At 38.2% G+C, this 17,476-nt stretch overlaps 2 protein-coding genes across 4 annotated transcripts; one reads left to right on the top strand and one right to left on the bottom strand.

The window, feature by feature from the left end:
• The first annotated feature begins 212 nt into the window (after positions 1 to 212).
• tomm40 (translocase of outer mitochondrial membrane 40 homolog (yeast)) lies at positions 213 to 5,375 on the top strand. Its single transcript, XM_061050241.1, has 9 exons — positions 213 to 357; positions 972 to 1,204; positions 1,338 to 1,498; positions 2,150 to 2,251; positions 2,385 to 2,490; positions 3,304 to 3,426; positions 3,671 to 3,747; positions 4,040 to 4,142; positions 4,263 to 5,375. Exons 2-9 carry the CDS (start codon positions 991 to 993, stop codon positions 4,400 to 4,402), a joined length of 1,026 nt encoding a protein of 341 aa, XP_060906224.1. The 5' UTR covers positions 213 to 357; positions 972 to 990; the 3' UTR covers positions 4,403 to 5,375.
• LOC132983771 (meprin A subunit beta-like) lies at positions 5,376 to 16,759 on the bottom strand. 3 transcript variants are annotated; one of them, XM_061050231.1, is made up of 19 exons: positions 16,617 to 16,759; positions 16,393 to 16,465; positions 15,694 to 15,712; positions 15,559 to 15,597; positions 15,417 to 15,439; positions 15,233 to 15,317; positions 12,928 to 13,045; positions 12,158 to 12,336; positions 11,570 to 11,788; positions 10,903 to 11,070; positions 9,487 to 9,714; positions 8,916 to 9,365; positions 8,654 to 8,827; positions 8,436 to 8,538; positions 7,235 to 7,264; positions 6,751 to 6,795; positions 6,248 to 6,295; positions 5,932 to 5,976; positions 5,376 to 5,836 (listed from the first exon to the last, which is right to left on the bottom strand). In XM_061050231.1, the coding sequence occupies exons 2-19, from the start codon at positions 16,453 to 16,455 to the stop codon at positions 5,758 to 5,760; spliced, it is 2,115 nt and encodes a 704-aa protein (XP_060906214.1). In that variant the 5' UTR covers positions 16,456 to 16,465; positions 16,617 to 16,759; the 3' UTR covers positions 5,376 to 5,757. The 3 variants fall into 3 exon arrangements, with proteins under 3 accessions (XP_060906214.1, XP_060906215.1, XP_060906216.1); XM_061050232.1 differs by having other exon boundaries at positions 16,393 to 16,468; positions 16,617 to 16,744; XM_061050233.1 differs by lacking the exon at positions 6,751 to 6,795.
• Between the last annotated feature and the right edge of the window lie 717 nt (positions 16,760 to 17,476).

Raw genomic sequence — 17,476 nt, 5'->3', positions numbered from 1 at the left:
ATACGATGTTTAAATAAAAGGCTCGTACACATAAATATGATTATTGTTTTTATAAAACATGGCATGCAAGTTTTAAAATGTTGTAAATATCAAACACTACGGTTCTTATTGGTGTACCCTTGGAATGTCATTCAGCAAGCGATTCAATGAAATGAATGTTAGGCGGATGAACCCTCGACATACGTCACACGGAGTGGGCTGTCCAAGCTGCTATTTCAGCCAATGGGGTGTGAGGTTAGATGTAAATCAGCCAATCCGTGGACGAGTTACAGGAAATAGGCGGGTAAGATGTCAACTACGGTCACCGACGTCGTGAACTTTACCGGTGTTTAACTACCCCTGGACCAAATCGTCTCTGTGAGTTGCTAAATTGTACTATTACAGACATAATGTAATAATAGGAGCAGAGTAGAGATGTTGTCACTTCGTTCCTCGTCGTATTTCTAATGATCGAGATTAACATTTGAAGGAGAACAGATCTCGTGGTTGTCTCCACATGGCTACCTAGCCAGCTAGCTTGACAACCAACCATGCTAGCTAACTTTAGCCTTGACAGGTTAAACACTGCCAGCCCTTAGCTTTAAAAGCTTTTGACTAATATCCAAATATAGACGCTCACGGTAACCACAAGCTACTGTTGAACCCGTGGATACTAGTGTTTTAATTTCCTTTTATATGTCGAAAGTCTAATTTAACAAGGCCTTAGCTACAACCAACCTGCTGTTCTGTTTCTGCTTACTGAATTAATGTAATTGAGCTAATTCAAGTTACTGAGCCCATGTGCATACGATAATAATCAATATACTAATATGGTTTATCAAACATTACAAGTTTGTGACCTCTTCAGCTCTGAATCACATTTTTAAAGCATTATCTTAAGAGCCTGAAAGACAACACCTGTCTGATGAAACTACATTAATATAATTAACGAATCTGATGAATAAATTAAACGCCATCCATCTCTTTCCCAGTCTGTAACAGTCTCAGAGTATGGGCAGTGTGTTGGCTGCCACCTCCCCCAGTCCTGCCCCAGCTGCGGCTGGAGGTAGTCAAGGGGTCCCAGGGTTGGTGTCTGTCCCTCCAGGCTTCACTATGCCCGCAGTGTCTTCTGTCCCTCCGACATCAGGATCTGGACCGTCTGCAGATGCAGAGTCCTCACTCCCAAACCCAGGAACCTATGAGGAGTGCCACCGCAAATGTAAAGGTTAGAGAATCTGTTCTATTACTTCTCTTACATAATTCAAAAAAAAGGTTTGTGTATTCTTGATATTTGTTGACGTTTTCAGAAGAAATCATTTAAATCCTCATGTTTTTTGTTTTTTTTTGTCTTACTGTAGAGGTGTACCCTCTGCAGATGGAAGGGGTACGGTTAGTGGTCAACAAAGGCCTGAGCAACCACTTCCAGGTCAGCCATACAGTCACGCTAAGCACCCTGGCTGAATCCGGTTATAGATTTGGTTCCACCTACGTGGGCAGTAAACAGACTGGACCAGCAGAGGTAATAACCCAACACCAAATGATGTTGACAATTTGAACTGTAGGTTGTGATTCCTCCCAGTGATAGTAGAAGTCTGAATATGTATTTATGCATTTCTTAATTCTTAATGGTCTTAATGCTCTCTTTGATTTGATTATAAGGAAGACAAAAGAGTTAAACTCTCTCATCTTGCTCCATCAACCAATTCTAACATTTGACTCAAAGTCAAACCTTTATAAAGCTTCAAATCTTTGACATGTCCCTCATTACCAGTGTTATGCTGTCATTGATATAAAGTAATATTCAGGTTTTCTGTCAACACTGAATTTTCCAACCTTGCTTTTAGTTTCATGGAAAGTAAAATAGTTCCTTTTAAATGTAATAACCTTTTTTACTTCAAATACATGAAAACAAAAGTTTGTTTTAAGGTACTTAATTACTAGTTAGTCAGTTGTTATAAGGTACTTTACGCCCCTGTGACATCTTACCTTAACTGGGGGGTGAAGTAATCCCCCCTCTGCCGGCGGAGCTTCGTTGCAGAATCTTTCTATTAAAAGGGCTCGTCTTGCCCACGAGGAGCTCACGTGATTATAAATACTGCTCCACAGCTCTTACTTAGAGGCTTTAGGAGTTATCTACATCACCTGAAAGCGTGTTTGATTTCCCTTTTAGTCATTCCCAGTCATTGTTGGAGATATGGACAACACTGGCAGCTTGAATGCTCAGATCATCCACCAGCTCACTTCTGCTGTGCGCTCCAAAATAGCCATCCAGGTAAGTAGAGATGTTGAGGAAACTAGCCTTCAGATGTTGACATAAAAGGATCAGTGTTACAGACATCTTCATTACAGTCTCAACTTTTTTTCTTTTTTTCTTTTTTTTTTAAATCTCCTTTTTTGTTTTGCAGACTCAGCAGCAAAAATTTGTGAATTGGCAGTGTGACTTGGAGTATCGCGGCGAGGACTTCACTTCTGCTGTGACACTCGGCAATCCAGATGTACTTGTTGGCTCTGGTATGATTATGTTTTTTTTTTTGTATAGGTTGGTAAATCCTACTAACGAGTTCTACTAAGGGGTTTGTTCAGTGAGATAAAAACACATTATTGATGGGATTGTTTCTCCTTAGCCCTAACCCCCATCTTGTACTGAGTCCTTTCATTAAAGAATATCTGATGATACAGTCTTTGATATGTCTAAATTCTAGCTGTATTACACAAAATCCAGCCCCTTATTTTTCACAAGCTATCACAATACTTGTGGTCAAGATTAAAAATAATGAATTCAGTAAAGTTGTTTTAGCTGGTCAATCATACCTCTTTAAAGAGTACTATTCAGCCTGGTTGACATTTTGGAACTACAGAAACACTGGGTCTACTTAAGGTAGAAAGTGGTGTTACCAAGTTGTGCTTCTTTTCATTTTGCCAAGAGCATCCTGGTTGTAGAGGCTTACGTTACAAGATAACGTAGAGGGGCCATTCTAAGTGATGCTACCTGATATGCTACCTGATGCTAAGAGTTGCTCCCTGAATGTTTTGTATGCTGCTACTTTTTCTAATAAGGGGAAAGGATTTTAGTTGACTGGAAGTTTTAAGTTGTCGTCTTTGACTTCAGGACATTTTTTTGCGTTTTAAAGTATTGTTGCAGTTTATAGACAAAACAACAAAGTAGTAAGAAGGACGATGTGCAGCTTAAATAAAAAAATGACCTGGAAGAGAAAAAACACTAAATGCTAGAATTTCCAAAAGAAGGGATGAAATGTATTTTACATATAAAGACAGGCACTGAACTTAATACATAATAGACTGGCTTAAACTATTTCTCCTCAGGCATTTTGGTGGCCCATTATCTCCAGTCGATCACACCAGGACTGGCTCTGGGTGGTGAAATGGTGTACCATAGGAGACCAGGGGAAGAAGGAGCTGTCACCTCCCTCCTGGGCAGGTACACAGGTAAGATCCACCCTGTGTCTATTGAACCATGCTCTGCAAGAGATATTACATCTCAATAGTATCTTTTTTTTTTTTTTTTTTTTTTTTTACAATCTTGTTCTGCTGTTACACTTTTATAAGTAATGTCAAGCCAATTCACTTACCAGTCATGTGTTCAATATTTGTATAACTGGACGCCTGATTCCATTTTATCGTTTTATCTTGTCTAACATAGATGTTAAAAATCTATTTTTTTCCTCTGCAGGTGACAATTATGTTGCTACGTTGACTCTTGGAGGAGCAGGAGCTCATGCTACATACTATCACAGAGCCAATGATCAGGTACTGACAGTAATACAGGTTCATAGCTGTTTGTTTTTTTTAACTTATGGTTTGTCTCTTAAACTTTCTCAAATACTATTTTAGTTTCAGATTCTGCAGATGAGCTTTAAAGACGGCTCCTTCTTTTCAAGTATAAATAAAAACGGTTCTTAAATTCTCCGGTTGTACGTTCTGAACCTGTTTGAGTCGCTGTTAAGAGCACGTTCTTTATGTGTACATGTTTGAATTGAGTATTTTATTAAGGGATACCCTATTAAATGTCGACCTAGTCTTAAACTTTTCTTATATACAGCTGCAGATAGGAGTTGAATTTGAAGCCAGCACACGGATGCAAGAGACCACAACATCCTTGGCTTACCAGCTGGACGTCCCCAAAGCTAACCTGCTTTTTAAAGGTAAACAAAGACGGTCTGAATAGTTTCCTGGCAACACAAGGGAAGTAACTAATGTTTGAATATTAGAAAATAAATATAGGTTTGTTCTTAAAAGGACTCCTTTACCTTTTGTCCCCCCAGGCACTGTTGACAGCAATTGGGTGGTCGGGGCGACTCTGGAAAAGAAGTTATTGCCGCTGCCTCTCACACTAGCCTTAGGGGCTTTCCTCAACCATCGCAAACACAAGTTCCAGTGTGGCTTCGGTGTCACCATCGGCTAGACGTGCTGGGAGAGGGCTGCCTGGAGTGAGCTCGCAGGCCAAGCTTGGACCGGCACAGAGACACACAGGAACCTGGACTAAGTTTTATAAATTGGACTCAGAGACTCTCTTTCAACTGTGATTTCTGAGGCTGACAGAGAGACAAAGACGAATACCCAAGGAGCCAGGACTGGCCAAGCCATGCCTACATTCTGTAGCACAAATGTCTTTCCCTTATGGTGTATTTCATATACCCAGAGGCTAGAGAGGTGTATGTCAGAGGGCATCAGTGATGCATGAGATCATGTGATGTGAAAAGTGGTTAGAAATAATATATGGTGATCATGACTGATGGGTTTAAATAAATGTCATTACTTTTTGTAAAAGCTGGATGTGGTGATGTTTTCTATTCCAGGAGTTATGTGATATAAATGTTATTTATATGACTTAAGCCTGACCTGGTCAGGACTCTCAGGATGGATCCTTTAGCACTTCACATTTATGTGTATCTCAATCATACAAGACCTCTGAGGATGTACACTAACACTGATTGGCTGATACCATGCAAATAATTATATCCAGGTCTAATGACCATGTCAGGTTTTTTTTAAATACTTAATTTAGAAAATGTGTTTTAATTATTATTTTTTAAATGACTTGGTGGATAATGGTGAACGAGAGGATTGCACTTGATCACCATTTTCAACAAAACAAAGGGACTGGAGTGTTGCAAGGTGATTTTTCTTCATACCAACAACATGCAACATTACTACATTCTTGCTTGTGTCCTATTTGCAGTGGTTTCCATTCTTCAGTGTTGAGCATGTTTCTGAAAACAAATGTCAAAGTGGCAAGACTCGAGGCTAAATGCACACACCCATCACTTACACCTTGTTAAAAATAAGTGGAAACAGAAGAACACTAGTTCCATGTTTACACATATTTATGACGTTTGAACTGTGTTAAATGCTTAAAGATTCATTTAATATACACATTATTGTGTTTGCCTGTTTTTATTTATTTCCGCAAGACACAATGTTTTTAAAAGTGCATAGCAACAGAACAGAGCATAGCACGAATCCCCAACAACTTACTGAACAGATTTCAAGAACTATTCATAAAAGACTAAAAGAAACATGATCCCATCACCAAAATAAAATAAAAATCAATCTTCCATGTGGTAGCTTGTGTTCAATATATCCCTGATCAGTAACTACAAACTGTTCAGAACTCACTGCAGCCTTCTCCTTCATTAGAAACGTTACAGCCGTTACAAGTTACAACTTTTTGTTGCTTGCATGAGCTTTGTCATGATCTACTCAGGCACATTCAATGGTCTCTTCCATATGCAGTAGAAGGACGGTACAAGATGCACATCAACGTATCAGGAGCATCAGTGCAAGCAGGAAGGTGAGGACAGGGCAGGACGCCAAACCAGGAGCGAAGCCAAAAATGCTGTAGCAAGGGAAAGACAATAAATAAATAAATGATCCACTCAAGTTTTATGACAGATGCTGCATGATGCTATGAAAAATGCTCCACTGCGTCACCTGTCATCTGTTGTTGTAGGAGGACCAAAGGTGGTGGGAGGGAGCCTGAAAAATATAGTGCAACATTTTAAGGCAAAAAAAATAAATACATTTAGAAAATGAATGCACCACATTTTCTTTTTTTACACAAGTAATTCATATACAGCTACTTTGGCCTTCTTTAAATGATGAATTATTAGTTTGTTTTCTGTGTCATATGTTAATACAGAGAGGTTTTTAACTGGCGATGTCTTTACAGCATTAAATGAGGCTTGACAGCAAATATATTTGAGCTAACAAAACACTTCAAGAGGGAAATGTGAGTTTATGTCATTACTTGTCCTCATCTGGTGTTGTAGGAGGACCATGGGTGGTGGGATGGATCCTGTAAAATGCAAAGCATCATATTTAAGTCAAACACAAACCAGATGTCATGCTTAATTAAAATCAATGTACTGTACTTGAGTGGTTATTGCACATTTTCAGAAATGTAGAAGAAAAAAAGCAGGTTGCAAAGAATACACTGCTGCACCCTCTCAAAATTACAGCTCAGATCTTGTTATAAGGTTTTTTTATTTTTATTTCTTACATACTTTATTAAATCCTTGAGGGAAATTCCGGTTTTCATTCTGTAACTGGCCCACATTCCCAACCCAAGTCCCCACAGACTGAGCTACTGCCACCCCTGTGATAATATCCTCAGTGAATTTCCAAAATATATTTCTATCGCTTGATATAAACATACAAGGTGTTTATGCAATGAGTGGATGAAATGGCACTTTACAAGCTCACTGTTTTACCAACATACTAAAAGTTTGAAATGTGATTGAATCTAAATGCCATTCATCTGTTGTTCTAGGAGGACGATGGGTGGTGGGATGGATCCTGTAAAATGCATCGCATCATTTGAAGGCAATTTAAAATTGTATTTTGATATCAATGCAGCACTTTTTTAAATACAAACTGATTAATTTGATAACTAAAAAGGCTATAAACGCTGCTGAGCTTGCATGTTATGAAGAGCTGCTGCAAACAATACATTGTGCCATCATAGTGAACGTTTGAAATGTGATTGAATCTAAATACCATTCATCAGTTGTAAAAGGAGGATCATGGGTGGGAGGACCTATCCTCCCACCCATGATCCTGTAAAATGCGTAGAACAAAAGAAAATAAATCAAATGTTGATACCTAATTCAAAATCAGTGCCAAAAATTATGAGCTGGATTTGTCTCAACAACTTGAAATGACACTTCACAAGCTCACTGATTTTACAGCAGACATATTTACTGTGTACATTTGAAATATGAGAAAATGTAATTACATGTCTATGGTCGTCTTTGGAGGAGGGGTCCTGAAGAAAAAAAAAGAAGAATACACTTTATTGTTCAGCTGAGTCAGGTCTTTGTCAACCAGGAAGTTATAAACACAACCATGTCCATGTGATACAAATCACAACTTAAATAGCAGTAAGTGCATATTAGAAGACTCATATTAAGGTTTTCTGTACTTTGTGACCACATTCAATGTATTTGGTATAAAATAACCCCTAATAAATCATTTTATTTTCCACAGATATTCTATAGTATCCCCCTGAGGGCAGCCGATCAAACTCAAAACTTTTTCATAGGTGAAGGAAAGAGCTTTCCTATCAATCACCTTTCTTTGCTTTTGATGGTGGTCAACTTTTGGTAAGTGAAAAGGGCAAACCCACAGAAACAAAAAAACAACAACAACAAATTCTTTCAGGAGAGAATTGGTGCAAATTCATGAATGAAGCAAATATAAGAAAATAAACAAATGCCTTTTTTTAAAAAACTTTTGCGAGTGCATTTGATTTTGAATGCTCTCTGGACTTAAAAGTCACATATTATTGTCCTAAATAACAAGTTTAAATAAATTTCAGAGCTCCCCAAAACATGTCTGTGTCTTTTTGTCACTTGCCAAAACCCACTCTGATCCTATATTTGATCATGCATATAAACCCCTCTATTTCCGCCCTGCTCAGAAAAGGCTGTTTCCATGTCTGTAGCTTTAAATGCAAATGAGCTGTGTTCCACCACGCCCCGCTCTGGAAGGTTCTTGGGTAGGTCGTGCTTTCTTGCACCGTGCTCTATTGTTAACGGTGAGAAGGCGGGCTCAGAGGGCAAAACAAACACCTAGCTCTGGGAGTCTCACCCGCCAGGGGGAGGCATTACTGCCTTTTGTGATGTCACAAAGGGAAAATCTCCAAACGGCCTGTTTGAGCACACATTTTTTGAATGGTGGAGCAGGTAAAAGACAGAGAGGATGGTCTTTTCTCACATATATTAGGACACAAATTAGTGTTTGAAAAAATGGTAAAGTGTGTTTTGCATAATATGTGACTTTAAAGCTTGTTTCTCTCAATAACCCTAACCCTAAATATAAAGATAGGAGTCATAACTGTCTAAACTGTAAAGCATAATATAAATGGCATATTATGGGACATTCTAATGCTAATTGAAAATATTTTAAGCTGTTTTACTAATAAGCTAGTGACCTACCCTGATATGCATGGGCCTACATCTGGATCTGAAGGAGGTCTCATTGGCACTTGTCTCAATTCAGGACATGGCAGCGTACTTCCATTTACCAGAGTTGTGATATCTAGCAAAAGAAGAAATTGTAAGTAGTGTTGCACACAGAATTTTGAGTGAAGTTTCTTGCCGAATATTTATGTGATCATGTTTAGTAGATAAATAAAACATTTTTGTTAGCCTGCCTTGGAAGGTGAAGGTGAAAACAGCACTCCCTCCCTTCAGGAATTGTCTAGTTTTCAATTCTTCCAAATCTGCAAAATAAGTTCGGCCAAGCAATGGTCCAGTATAGATGGTCTCATTATTCCCATCTACAAATGAAGTTCCGTGCAAACGTGGGTTGCCCCAGTTAAGGATGCCTGTAAATGGAATCATATGAAACACTGAGTGTAAATATTCAGAGAGGAAGTTCTGTTAAAGTGTGCTAAAGATATATACATTTCTTACCAGAGAAAGATGTACTCATGTCACTGGTGATACCCCTTTGCTTTGACATATGTTGCTGGATGTTTGGGGTCTGATCCACCATTTGGAAGGTCACATGCCTATGTGGGACAGGCCACACCAGATGGTCGTCATATTTACCAGACCTGAGTTGCACAAACAAGCCGAAAAAGTCCTCATACAGCTTAATCCCAACAACATAAGCATAGCCGCGAGTGGAGTACTGCCGCGGGCTGTACAGTGTGGTTCCATAGGCACTAGTGTTCAAAAGTTTCTCAAAATCATCAAACTGCAGTGTGACATGTGGACATTCAAGCTCTGACAGGTTGATGTCATCAATGGAGAATCCGCCCATAGAAGTTCCTGCTCCTTTACGAGCCTCAAACTCCACCTGGAAGTGCTTGGTGGCGTTCAGGGAAACATGCTTGAGCTGCCAGTGAGTTTTTGGTGGACCTTGAGGAAGAGTTTTTTGATTACTAAATTTTATTATGTGAGTATAAGAGGGCATATATCATATCAATTCAAGTTTCATCAGTCTTAAAACCGAACAGATAATCATACAGCTGTACATTACCAGTGATCTGTCCCATGAGGCGGACGGTTCCTTTCAAGTCATTTTCACTTTCAAACTCTCTGATCCAGATGTTAAGCTCGTCTGACTCATTCCCACTGTGGTAGTAGTGGAACTGGAGACACTGAATGTTACATTCCCTACTGGGACTCATCCTCTTCGTCTCCAGCCTGGCTGAGTCTCCCTCCTTACCTGATGCAGTGCTTGCATGCATGAAGTAACTGCTTGTAGCTGTTTGAAAAATAATGTTTTTGCAAGGAGTTAATATTTTATGGATGGCCCTTAAGCTCCCAGTATGGTGCAAATATGGTGCACACACTTTTTATTGCATCAAATGACTAATATAAACTAAACATCTCAAATTGAACCCTTGTACATAGATCAGCATTCAAATAAATAAAATTGTCAGAAGCCATGTTTGAGAAAAAAATTACTTGACGTGTTTTGATTTTGTAGTTTGACCCATGTCCAATCTGTTAACATGGAGGAGGTTGGTTAAATGACCTTAACCAAATCCAGTCAGTAGGGGGAGCTCCTGGTTGGACTTAACTTATGGGGAGCTTCAATAACATCCAGTTTTTATTGTCTGTGCTCTCCCCCTTGTAATTATGTGATTACATTTTTTTTAGGAACTTTTTTTGTATAATATATGTTATACAGTTCCACCAATGAGAGTGACAGCCACAGTGTAAGCCTGGGCTGCTTATGGTGTCATTTAATTGGTGAGTTTGTGTAGTTGCAAGAGAGTTTGAATATATTGGAAAACATCAAATAAGTAGCTCAAACTTCTAGGATCTAGGTAGGTAGTGATGAATCGTTTCAGCAAAATAGGTTTGTGCTATTCAGCTTTTTGTGGACCAAGTCAAGTTTGCGAAGATCACAAGCTGCTAATTGCTAGCAATGAGGATGCTAACATTATAAACAACATTGTGATGCAACACACGGAGGGTGACAAGGATGATGAAAAAATGACAAGCTGAATGACCTGCACTAATAGGAAAAGTCATGTCTGTTTTGTGAAGTGAGCCTCTGGCTAACATAAGCTACAACTGGCAGGCACCTGCTAGCTAGCAGAAGTTATGTTTCGCTGTTTCTCAAATAATGTTGGTTCAATCTGCTTTCCTTTGTGTATCCAACTCAGGCTGTGCCACATTTGTTTTTGCTTGAATTTAAAGTGTTTAACCCTAACCCTGGATGTGTTTACTTGATTTTTCTAAAGTGTTTCACAGCTGGATCCAAAAGGCAATCTGACTTTTCAAAAGGCTTCTTCGGAAAAAGTTTTTTAAACTATAAAGTACCCCAATATCCCCCTCAATAAAAATATAATGAGCACGATGTCTAGCCCTCTGAAAATATCATTAAAACTTAATAATTTAATTTCACTGAACTGCAGCATACTTTTACTCTTAACAATCTTACCAACAGATTGTGTACCATCACCACCAGGTAGATTGGTGTGGTCAGAAGTAGGACCAGCAGCAACATATTTGGACTTTTTCCAGCCTTTGTTGCTCTGTGAACAGCTAGTCATTTGACACATGTTTCCATTAGAGAAGCCACAGTACATCTTAAAGGCAATGGTCGAGTCTGTAGAGGGGAATCAAGAACACAGGATTGCAGAATATCAATTGACTTGGGTATTTCATGTCAAAATACTAAATCTTCTCAGCTAGCTACTAAATGATGTATCACAGCTATTCAAGCATAAATGTATATGTAGAAATATGCGTAATCAAAGGAGCAATATGTAACTCTTAACACCTAGTGTTTAAAATGGGTACTGCAGTCAAAATTCAAAACATTGGAGAAAAGCTCAGCTTTTGCTGACCATGACCACAATAATTCCTTCTACAATACCTTCAGTCACTAAAATCCCTTGAACCTTTGCCAAATAAGTGACAGGCTGATTAACTGACCATTTGAAGCAATTTTGTGAACCACTGAAATGCACCCCTTTTTGTGAAATGGGGATGATGATGTGTCTTTAAGGCTCAGTGTATAGAATACATTTAGACCCTGGTTCCATGAAATAGCCTGTGGTGGAGGAAGTATTATTGCATAACTTTGACTTGATGGATGCACTTACTGCATTGGTAGCGCAGGTTCAGCTCCTTGACATCACTGGGACTCATTTCCAGTCTTTGACCAATCACGGACTGGAATTTGGGATCTTTGGTTGTTATTGTCGACCCATTTCCTTTGGTGAAAAAATCTTCCCCATAATGCATCACAGAGAAGTAGTCATATGGGACTCCGTTGGTGGTGCTGTCTTCACTGCTGACTTTTTTAAAGTTATTCTCGAAACCTTGATGACACATAAAAGTCAGCTGCAGTAAACTGCATTAAAACCAGAGCAGAGATGGTTCAAGAGTAATTCACTAGTCGAGTTATAAAATATAACTAAACTTCATAAATGCAAGATTTTTTGTTGTGAATTGACAAATTAAAGTTGAAACCAACAGAAATACTGTTAATAATATGGCGATATTAAGAAATATTTTTTAAGAATGACATCTTTATTGTCAGACAAAGGCTGCACTTCATTAATGTATTACAAAGTTAGGTAGTTATTTTTTTAATCATTTGTAAACCCCTTCTAGGCCCCATGCAGGTACACCTGGATATAACTCATATAAAGATCAGGAGTGTAAGAATAGAGGTTTTATAATGAAACCTGTTTGGATGTTCTCGAAATTAATGGTCACAAAATTGTCTCTGTCATATCTGCTCTGTTCATGGGAAAAGCCAAGAGCATGAAGGAACTCATGTTCAACAGTGGAAATTCCATCACAGAACCGCCCGATGGAGAGATCTTGGCCATTGGGTATTACTCGTCCGATATACGAAAAACATCTAAAAAGGAGGAAAAAAAGCACCTGTCATTGAATAAGCTATATATATATGTAAGCAGTATTTTACCAAAGCCTGTTTACAAGTTCACGATGTTCTGTATGTGAAAGAACTGTCTTAATGAACAAGAAAAGGTATTATATCAAACATCCATATTTCCTACATGCCTGAACATGTGCCATCTCATTTACTAACACATACATAGATGCATACAGAATGCCAAATATGTTCAAACACAACTCTGTGAATGTCTTTATTGGCTCTACTGTGGTCTTATATTTAGGTGGACAATGAGAGAGCTAAAGATGGAGTAATAAGAAAAAATTGGTAAAACTTCAAAACATTTTGCATAGTAACGAGGGAACCATGAGGAAGTCTACTAGTTAACCATTAGGTATTGGTTTGACAGTGAGGAACTCCCCTTCACATTTTATAGACTTATAAATCTCTTTGAGCCCTAGAGTTACTCACTATATACCAGTTAACTAATTATTAACAGTTAGTTTTATTTGCCATAGTCCATATAGCTATGCAAAATGTGTGTACCTTTTTGTTAAGTGTTACCAAAACATCAAACCAAAATACCATACATACCCGTTTAACTTTTGGGCTTTAATGTAATAGTTCTCAGCGTCCCATTCTGCAAAGTCAATGCATGACTTCAGTCTGTACTGGTCAAAGGCTTTCATGATCACGCCTTTCGCATTCAAGTCTTCCGTTGTTCATGGGAATCGTGTCAAGGAAGGAACAAAGAAATGAAAGTTAAAATCAGTTAGTAGATAGTATGCTATGCTGTGTGAATGTTATGGCACTTTTTTACCATTATGTTTTTCATTGTTTTTTACAGCTTTAACATACACCACAAATTCACAAATTATATGTACAAATTTCAATCCAAGACTAAAAACAAGCCAACAAAACATGGAAATAAAAACAATGAAAAAGAAGAAATTCACACAAATCGTGGCAATACTTATCACAAATTCTCATATCTCAAAGTCATATGTCATAGTCATTCACTTAGCCTATTGTTACATGAAGTACAGAACTGGACTGAGCATTCAATGAAGAATGTGTAACTTTTTGATCCAGTAGATGTCGTCCTTGAGCACCAGCATGAGACCAAAACACAATGCTGTTTGGCGACATATCCGCCACAGTGAAGCCTCCGCTCTCCTCAAGCGACACACTTCCAATCCCCCTCCCACCGCATTTGCGCAAAGGAGTTATCAAATTGAATGCACCATGATTAAGCACCCTTAAGAGACAGCGGCGGTCAAAAATGTCCTTGGCTTAAGCTGTAATCCCCTGTGGCGTGCGTTGCTGTGTTAGCAGGCTTATGTTAGCGCTCTTTAGTTAGCTCATAGTTTCACATTGAACGTAAATTTACAAGGAATGACCATGATCTAAAAACGCCTATGTGAAATTCATAAAAGAAGTGATTGTTATTCTTATTTTCTCAAAACCCTCACTTAAACAGCTTTTATATGCAAGGGGATGAGCCACCCGGCCGTCCCGTCCGTGTAAACAAGATGTAAATACAGCACAGCCAGCAGGACTCGCGCCTCACACTATTTCTGCTATTATGTGTAAATGTTGCACAGTCTTCCTTTAAACATCAAATATCATTATGATCATCTCCACCCATCATTTCCAGATAGGTAGTGCCCTTCCCCCTCCTCCCACATAACCCAGACTCTCATCACACCCACAGTCAGAAAAACATCAGAGTAATGCAAACTGTTCTTTATGTGTAACATTGACACCCACTGGACTTTATTTTCTTTACATGCACTGTGTGAGTAGGTTACATACACTGTAAGTTTGTAGTTTTTTCTCACATTGCACCTTTTGTACATTTTGTGTTTTTAATTTTTTATATTTTTAAATTCTATTTTATATATCGTAATAGCTTCTTATACTGTAATATTTAAGTTGTTGCTAGTTCTGCTTTACTTCCCTGTTAATTGTTTAGCACCAATACACCAAGTCAAATTCCTTGTATGTGTAAATGTACTTGGCAATAAAACCCGATTCTGATTCTGATTAAAGGATAAAGGATTAAGTTATTGTTCATTTTGTAGATTAGCTGTTCACAAGAAGCAATCCTAGCCAACTCATCTCTCCACTCTCTAAAGCCGAATTTCTCTTTTGATTTCCAAAAATTGTGGAATCCTGCACCCCATTAAGAGGGTTCATCTCACCAGAGAACACACTTTGGAGGACAGGTTATGGCGCTTTTAACACAAATCCCTTTTGTGTATTCGGTCAGACTGGCATGGGTGATGGTTTTGCACACCTGCATTGTGTTAGCACTGTGTATATTAACATCTCTAACCTTGAAGTTCCTGTGAGGAGGGTTAAGCATGAAACAGGCTAATATTAATAGTGATAATTATTTATGACCCACAAAGGTAAACAAGACCATCAGTGACAAGTTTGATGATCTCTATGTTGTTGTAGTGAATGCCTGAAAACGCTGCTTGGGGGTAGGTGTCAGATTAATTTATTATCAGCACAATGGTTCAACAGTCTCTGCAAAGATTCCTGATGAGTGATACAGACCACTGTTATTAGAGCAGGTTTTGTGACTGTTAAAACACTGCTTACACATGAAGGACAAAATAAGCAAAGAAAAAAGTTGTTCTGTTTTGTCCACAGGGGGGCGCCAAAATCTAAACAAAGTTAAAGTTCCTAACAGGAATTTTATCAATTCTAGCAAACGGCTTGTTTGGCTTCGTGATGACTGAACATTATTTCCTCCTGTAGACTTGAGCATTATATTTCTATAACTTCCATAAGCAGTGCAGCCACTTTGAGGGCTCATCCCACAAGTGTGCCCCTCCCTCACACACCTACAAATACTGAAGGTTATTATCCAATAAAAAATGATATTTACCGAGGCTGCTGTCCAAAAGATAAGGGACTGGGATTGGCCACAGATAGTCATCGTCATTAGTAGCACTCCGTTGAATGTCGTATTTCTAAGATTTACAAAAATCAAAAAGATTATTAGAGGAAATAAACACACATACAGTATGTCATTTGAATGAATTACAGTATTAGAGAAGTACTAAACTCACCTTGATATCATCATGTTGTAAATCTAAGATAAAGAATAAGAAGTGGGTGACTTTTTGATCACAATAACTGAAAGTGTTCTTTCACAGAAGAAGTTCCCACTGTGAGGTCATTTATAAAGATACAGTGATGTTATGTTTTTACCCTTGTTTGCTGCTGCGATGTCCTTATCTTCCCCGATATCTACAAACACAGAAGACATGGTTCCAATATGTAACAATGAATATTAAAAGATTCCTGTAATTCATTTATCCAATGAAGAATATCAAATAAGCTTACCCACTATTTCTGATTCACTCTGTCAAAAAACACACACAAAAAACAAATCTGGGCATATTAGATTACAGAAAAACAACATGAATTTTATTTGGACTTGAGCTTATATAAAGTTTTTCTAGTCTTTTTGACTACTCAAATCGCTTTTACACCGCATGACACACCTACACATTTACACACTGATGGTAGAGGCTGCTATGTATAGTGTCCATTAGAAGTAACTAATCCGCTTCATACACATTCATACACCGCAGACGAAGCAACGGCAGCAATTCGGGGTTAGGTGTCTTGCCCAAGGAATCATCTGACATGTTGCTGCAGTAGCTGGGGATCGAACCCCCAACCTTTGGGTTTAGAAACACCCGACTCTAAAAAGTGGCTAGAAGCTATAAATCAGCAAGAAGAGAAATATTAAGGAGGTATAAGAAAAATATAAGAAACAGCATCACTGCGCTGTCTATGCAGGTTATTGATGAACATCACTACTTTGTCAGTATATTCATATAAAAAGTGTTCAAATTGAAACTCTGTGTTCAGGATTCTTCAATATTTCCCAAGTGTGTTTTAAAATCCGAGTAGTGACTGGATTCAACTACAGGTTGTAACTCAGTTAAGAAAATGAGTCCTAGTTTATTGTGAGAATATCATTAAATACATCTTAAGTTGACGGCAATACCAATAAAATAAATAAATAACTCATACCTGTTCTTGGGGTAAAACTGATGAAACTGCGAAGGTCACTAGAAGGAAAATGAAGCCCTTCATCCTTGGAGCACTCCTTGGACCAGACGTCAATTAAAAATTAGAAATTTGAGATTTTTTCAAGGTTTACTGAGATGAAATAAAAGTTGCTAGAATATACACATTTTTTATTTTTGAAATTTCTTTTTTTTTTTGTCTTCTTAAAGAGGATAGAAAATGCCCACCTGAGATTATCTCCTGCCTGTCTGATTGTGTCTTCCTTCTGAACTGCAAATGAGAAACTGTGACATGACAGCTTTAAGTATGGATATTACCAGTCAGTAAAAAAACTTCCGTGTACATTTACCAGTCAGTAAAAATACTTCCGTGTACATTTCTGAGAAATGTAGTCAGGGCAAGGAGACTCATTATCTAAAAAATGCCTCAAAGTCATTGTCAGACACTTTGTGAATTCCTGCACATCAGTAATCATGAACATATTTCTGTGAACACACCCAAAGGAGGGAGAGAAACTACTTAAATGGAATGAGAACAGGTGACTTCTCTGGTCTAGTCAAATCAAATCAAATCAAATCACATCACATCACATCAAATCAAATCAAATCAAATCAAATCAAATCAAATCAAATCAAATCAAATCAAATCAAATCAAATCAAATCAAATCAAATCAAACTTTATTTATATAGCACCTTTCAGAGAAAACTAAGTTGGGGGCTCTGTATACTGTCACTGCCAGAATATGTGGCTTACAGTTTAAAAGTGTTGCATTGTATTCAAACGAACAAAGTCCAAAATCTATGTCCCTACTTTTCAGTGCCTCTTTATAGATAGCAGCTGTTCCACCGCCTCTCTTTCCCTCTCTGCAGGAAAAAGAAAAGGTGTAGCTGGGTGGACAAGCCTCTAGGAGTGTGGCAGGTGCATCAGTGCCGTGGGAGGTGAGCGAGAGCCCCTGGACGATGGAATCCCCAATCACCACGGTGGAAGCAGGCGATGGTGAAAGTGAAGATCCATTTTATTTAAGGGTCAATTATTCAATTGCAGTAAACTCTCAGACTTAGTTATACTGTAAAGAATGAGATCCAT

The sequence above is a fragment of the Labrus mixtus genome, chromosome 11 (assembly GCF_963584025.1).
Source record: "Labrus mixtus chromosome 11, fLabMix1.1, whole genome shotgun sequence".
In the NCBI taxonomy this organism is placed as follows: domain Eukaryota; kingdom Metazoa; phylum Chordata; class Actinopteri; order Labriformes; family Labridae; genus Labrus; species Labrus mixtus.
The sequence above is the reverse complement of the archived record's forward strand: the minus strand, read 5'-3'. Positions and strand labels throughout refer to the sequence as shown.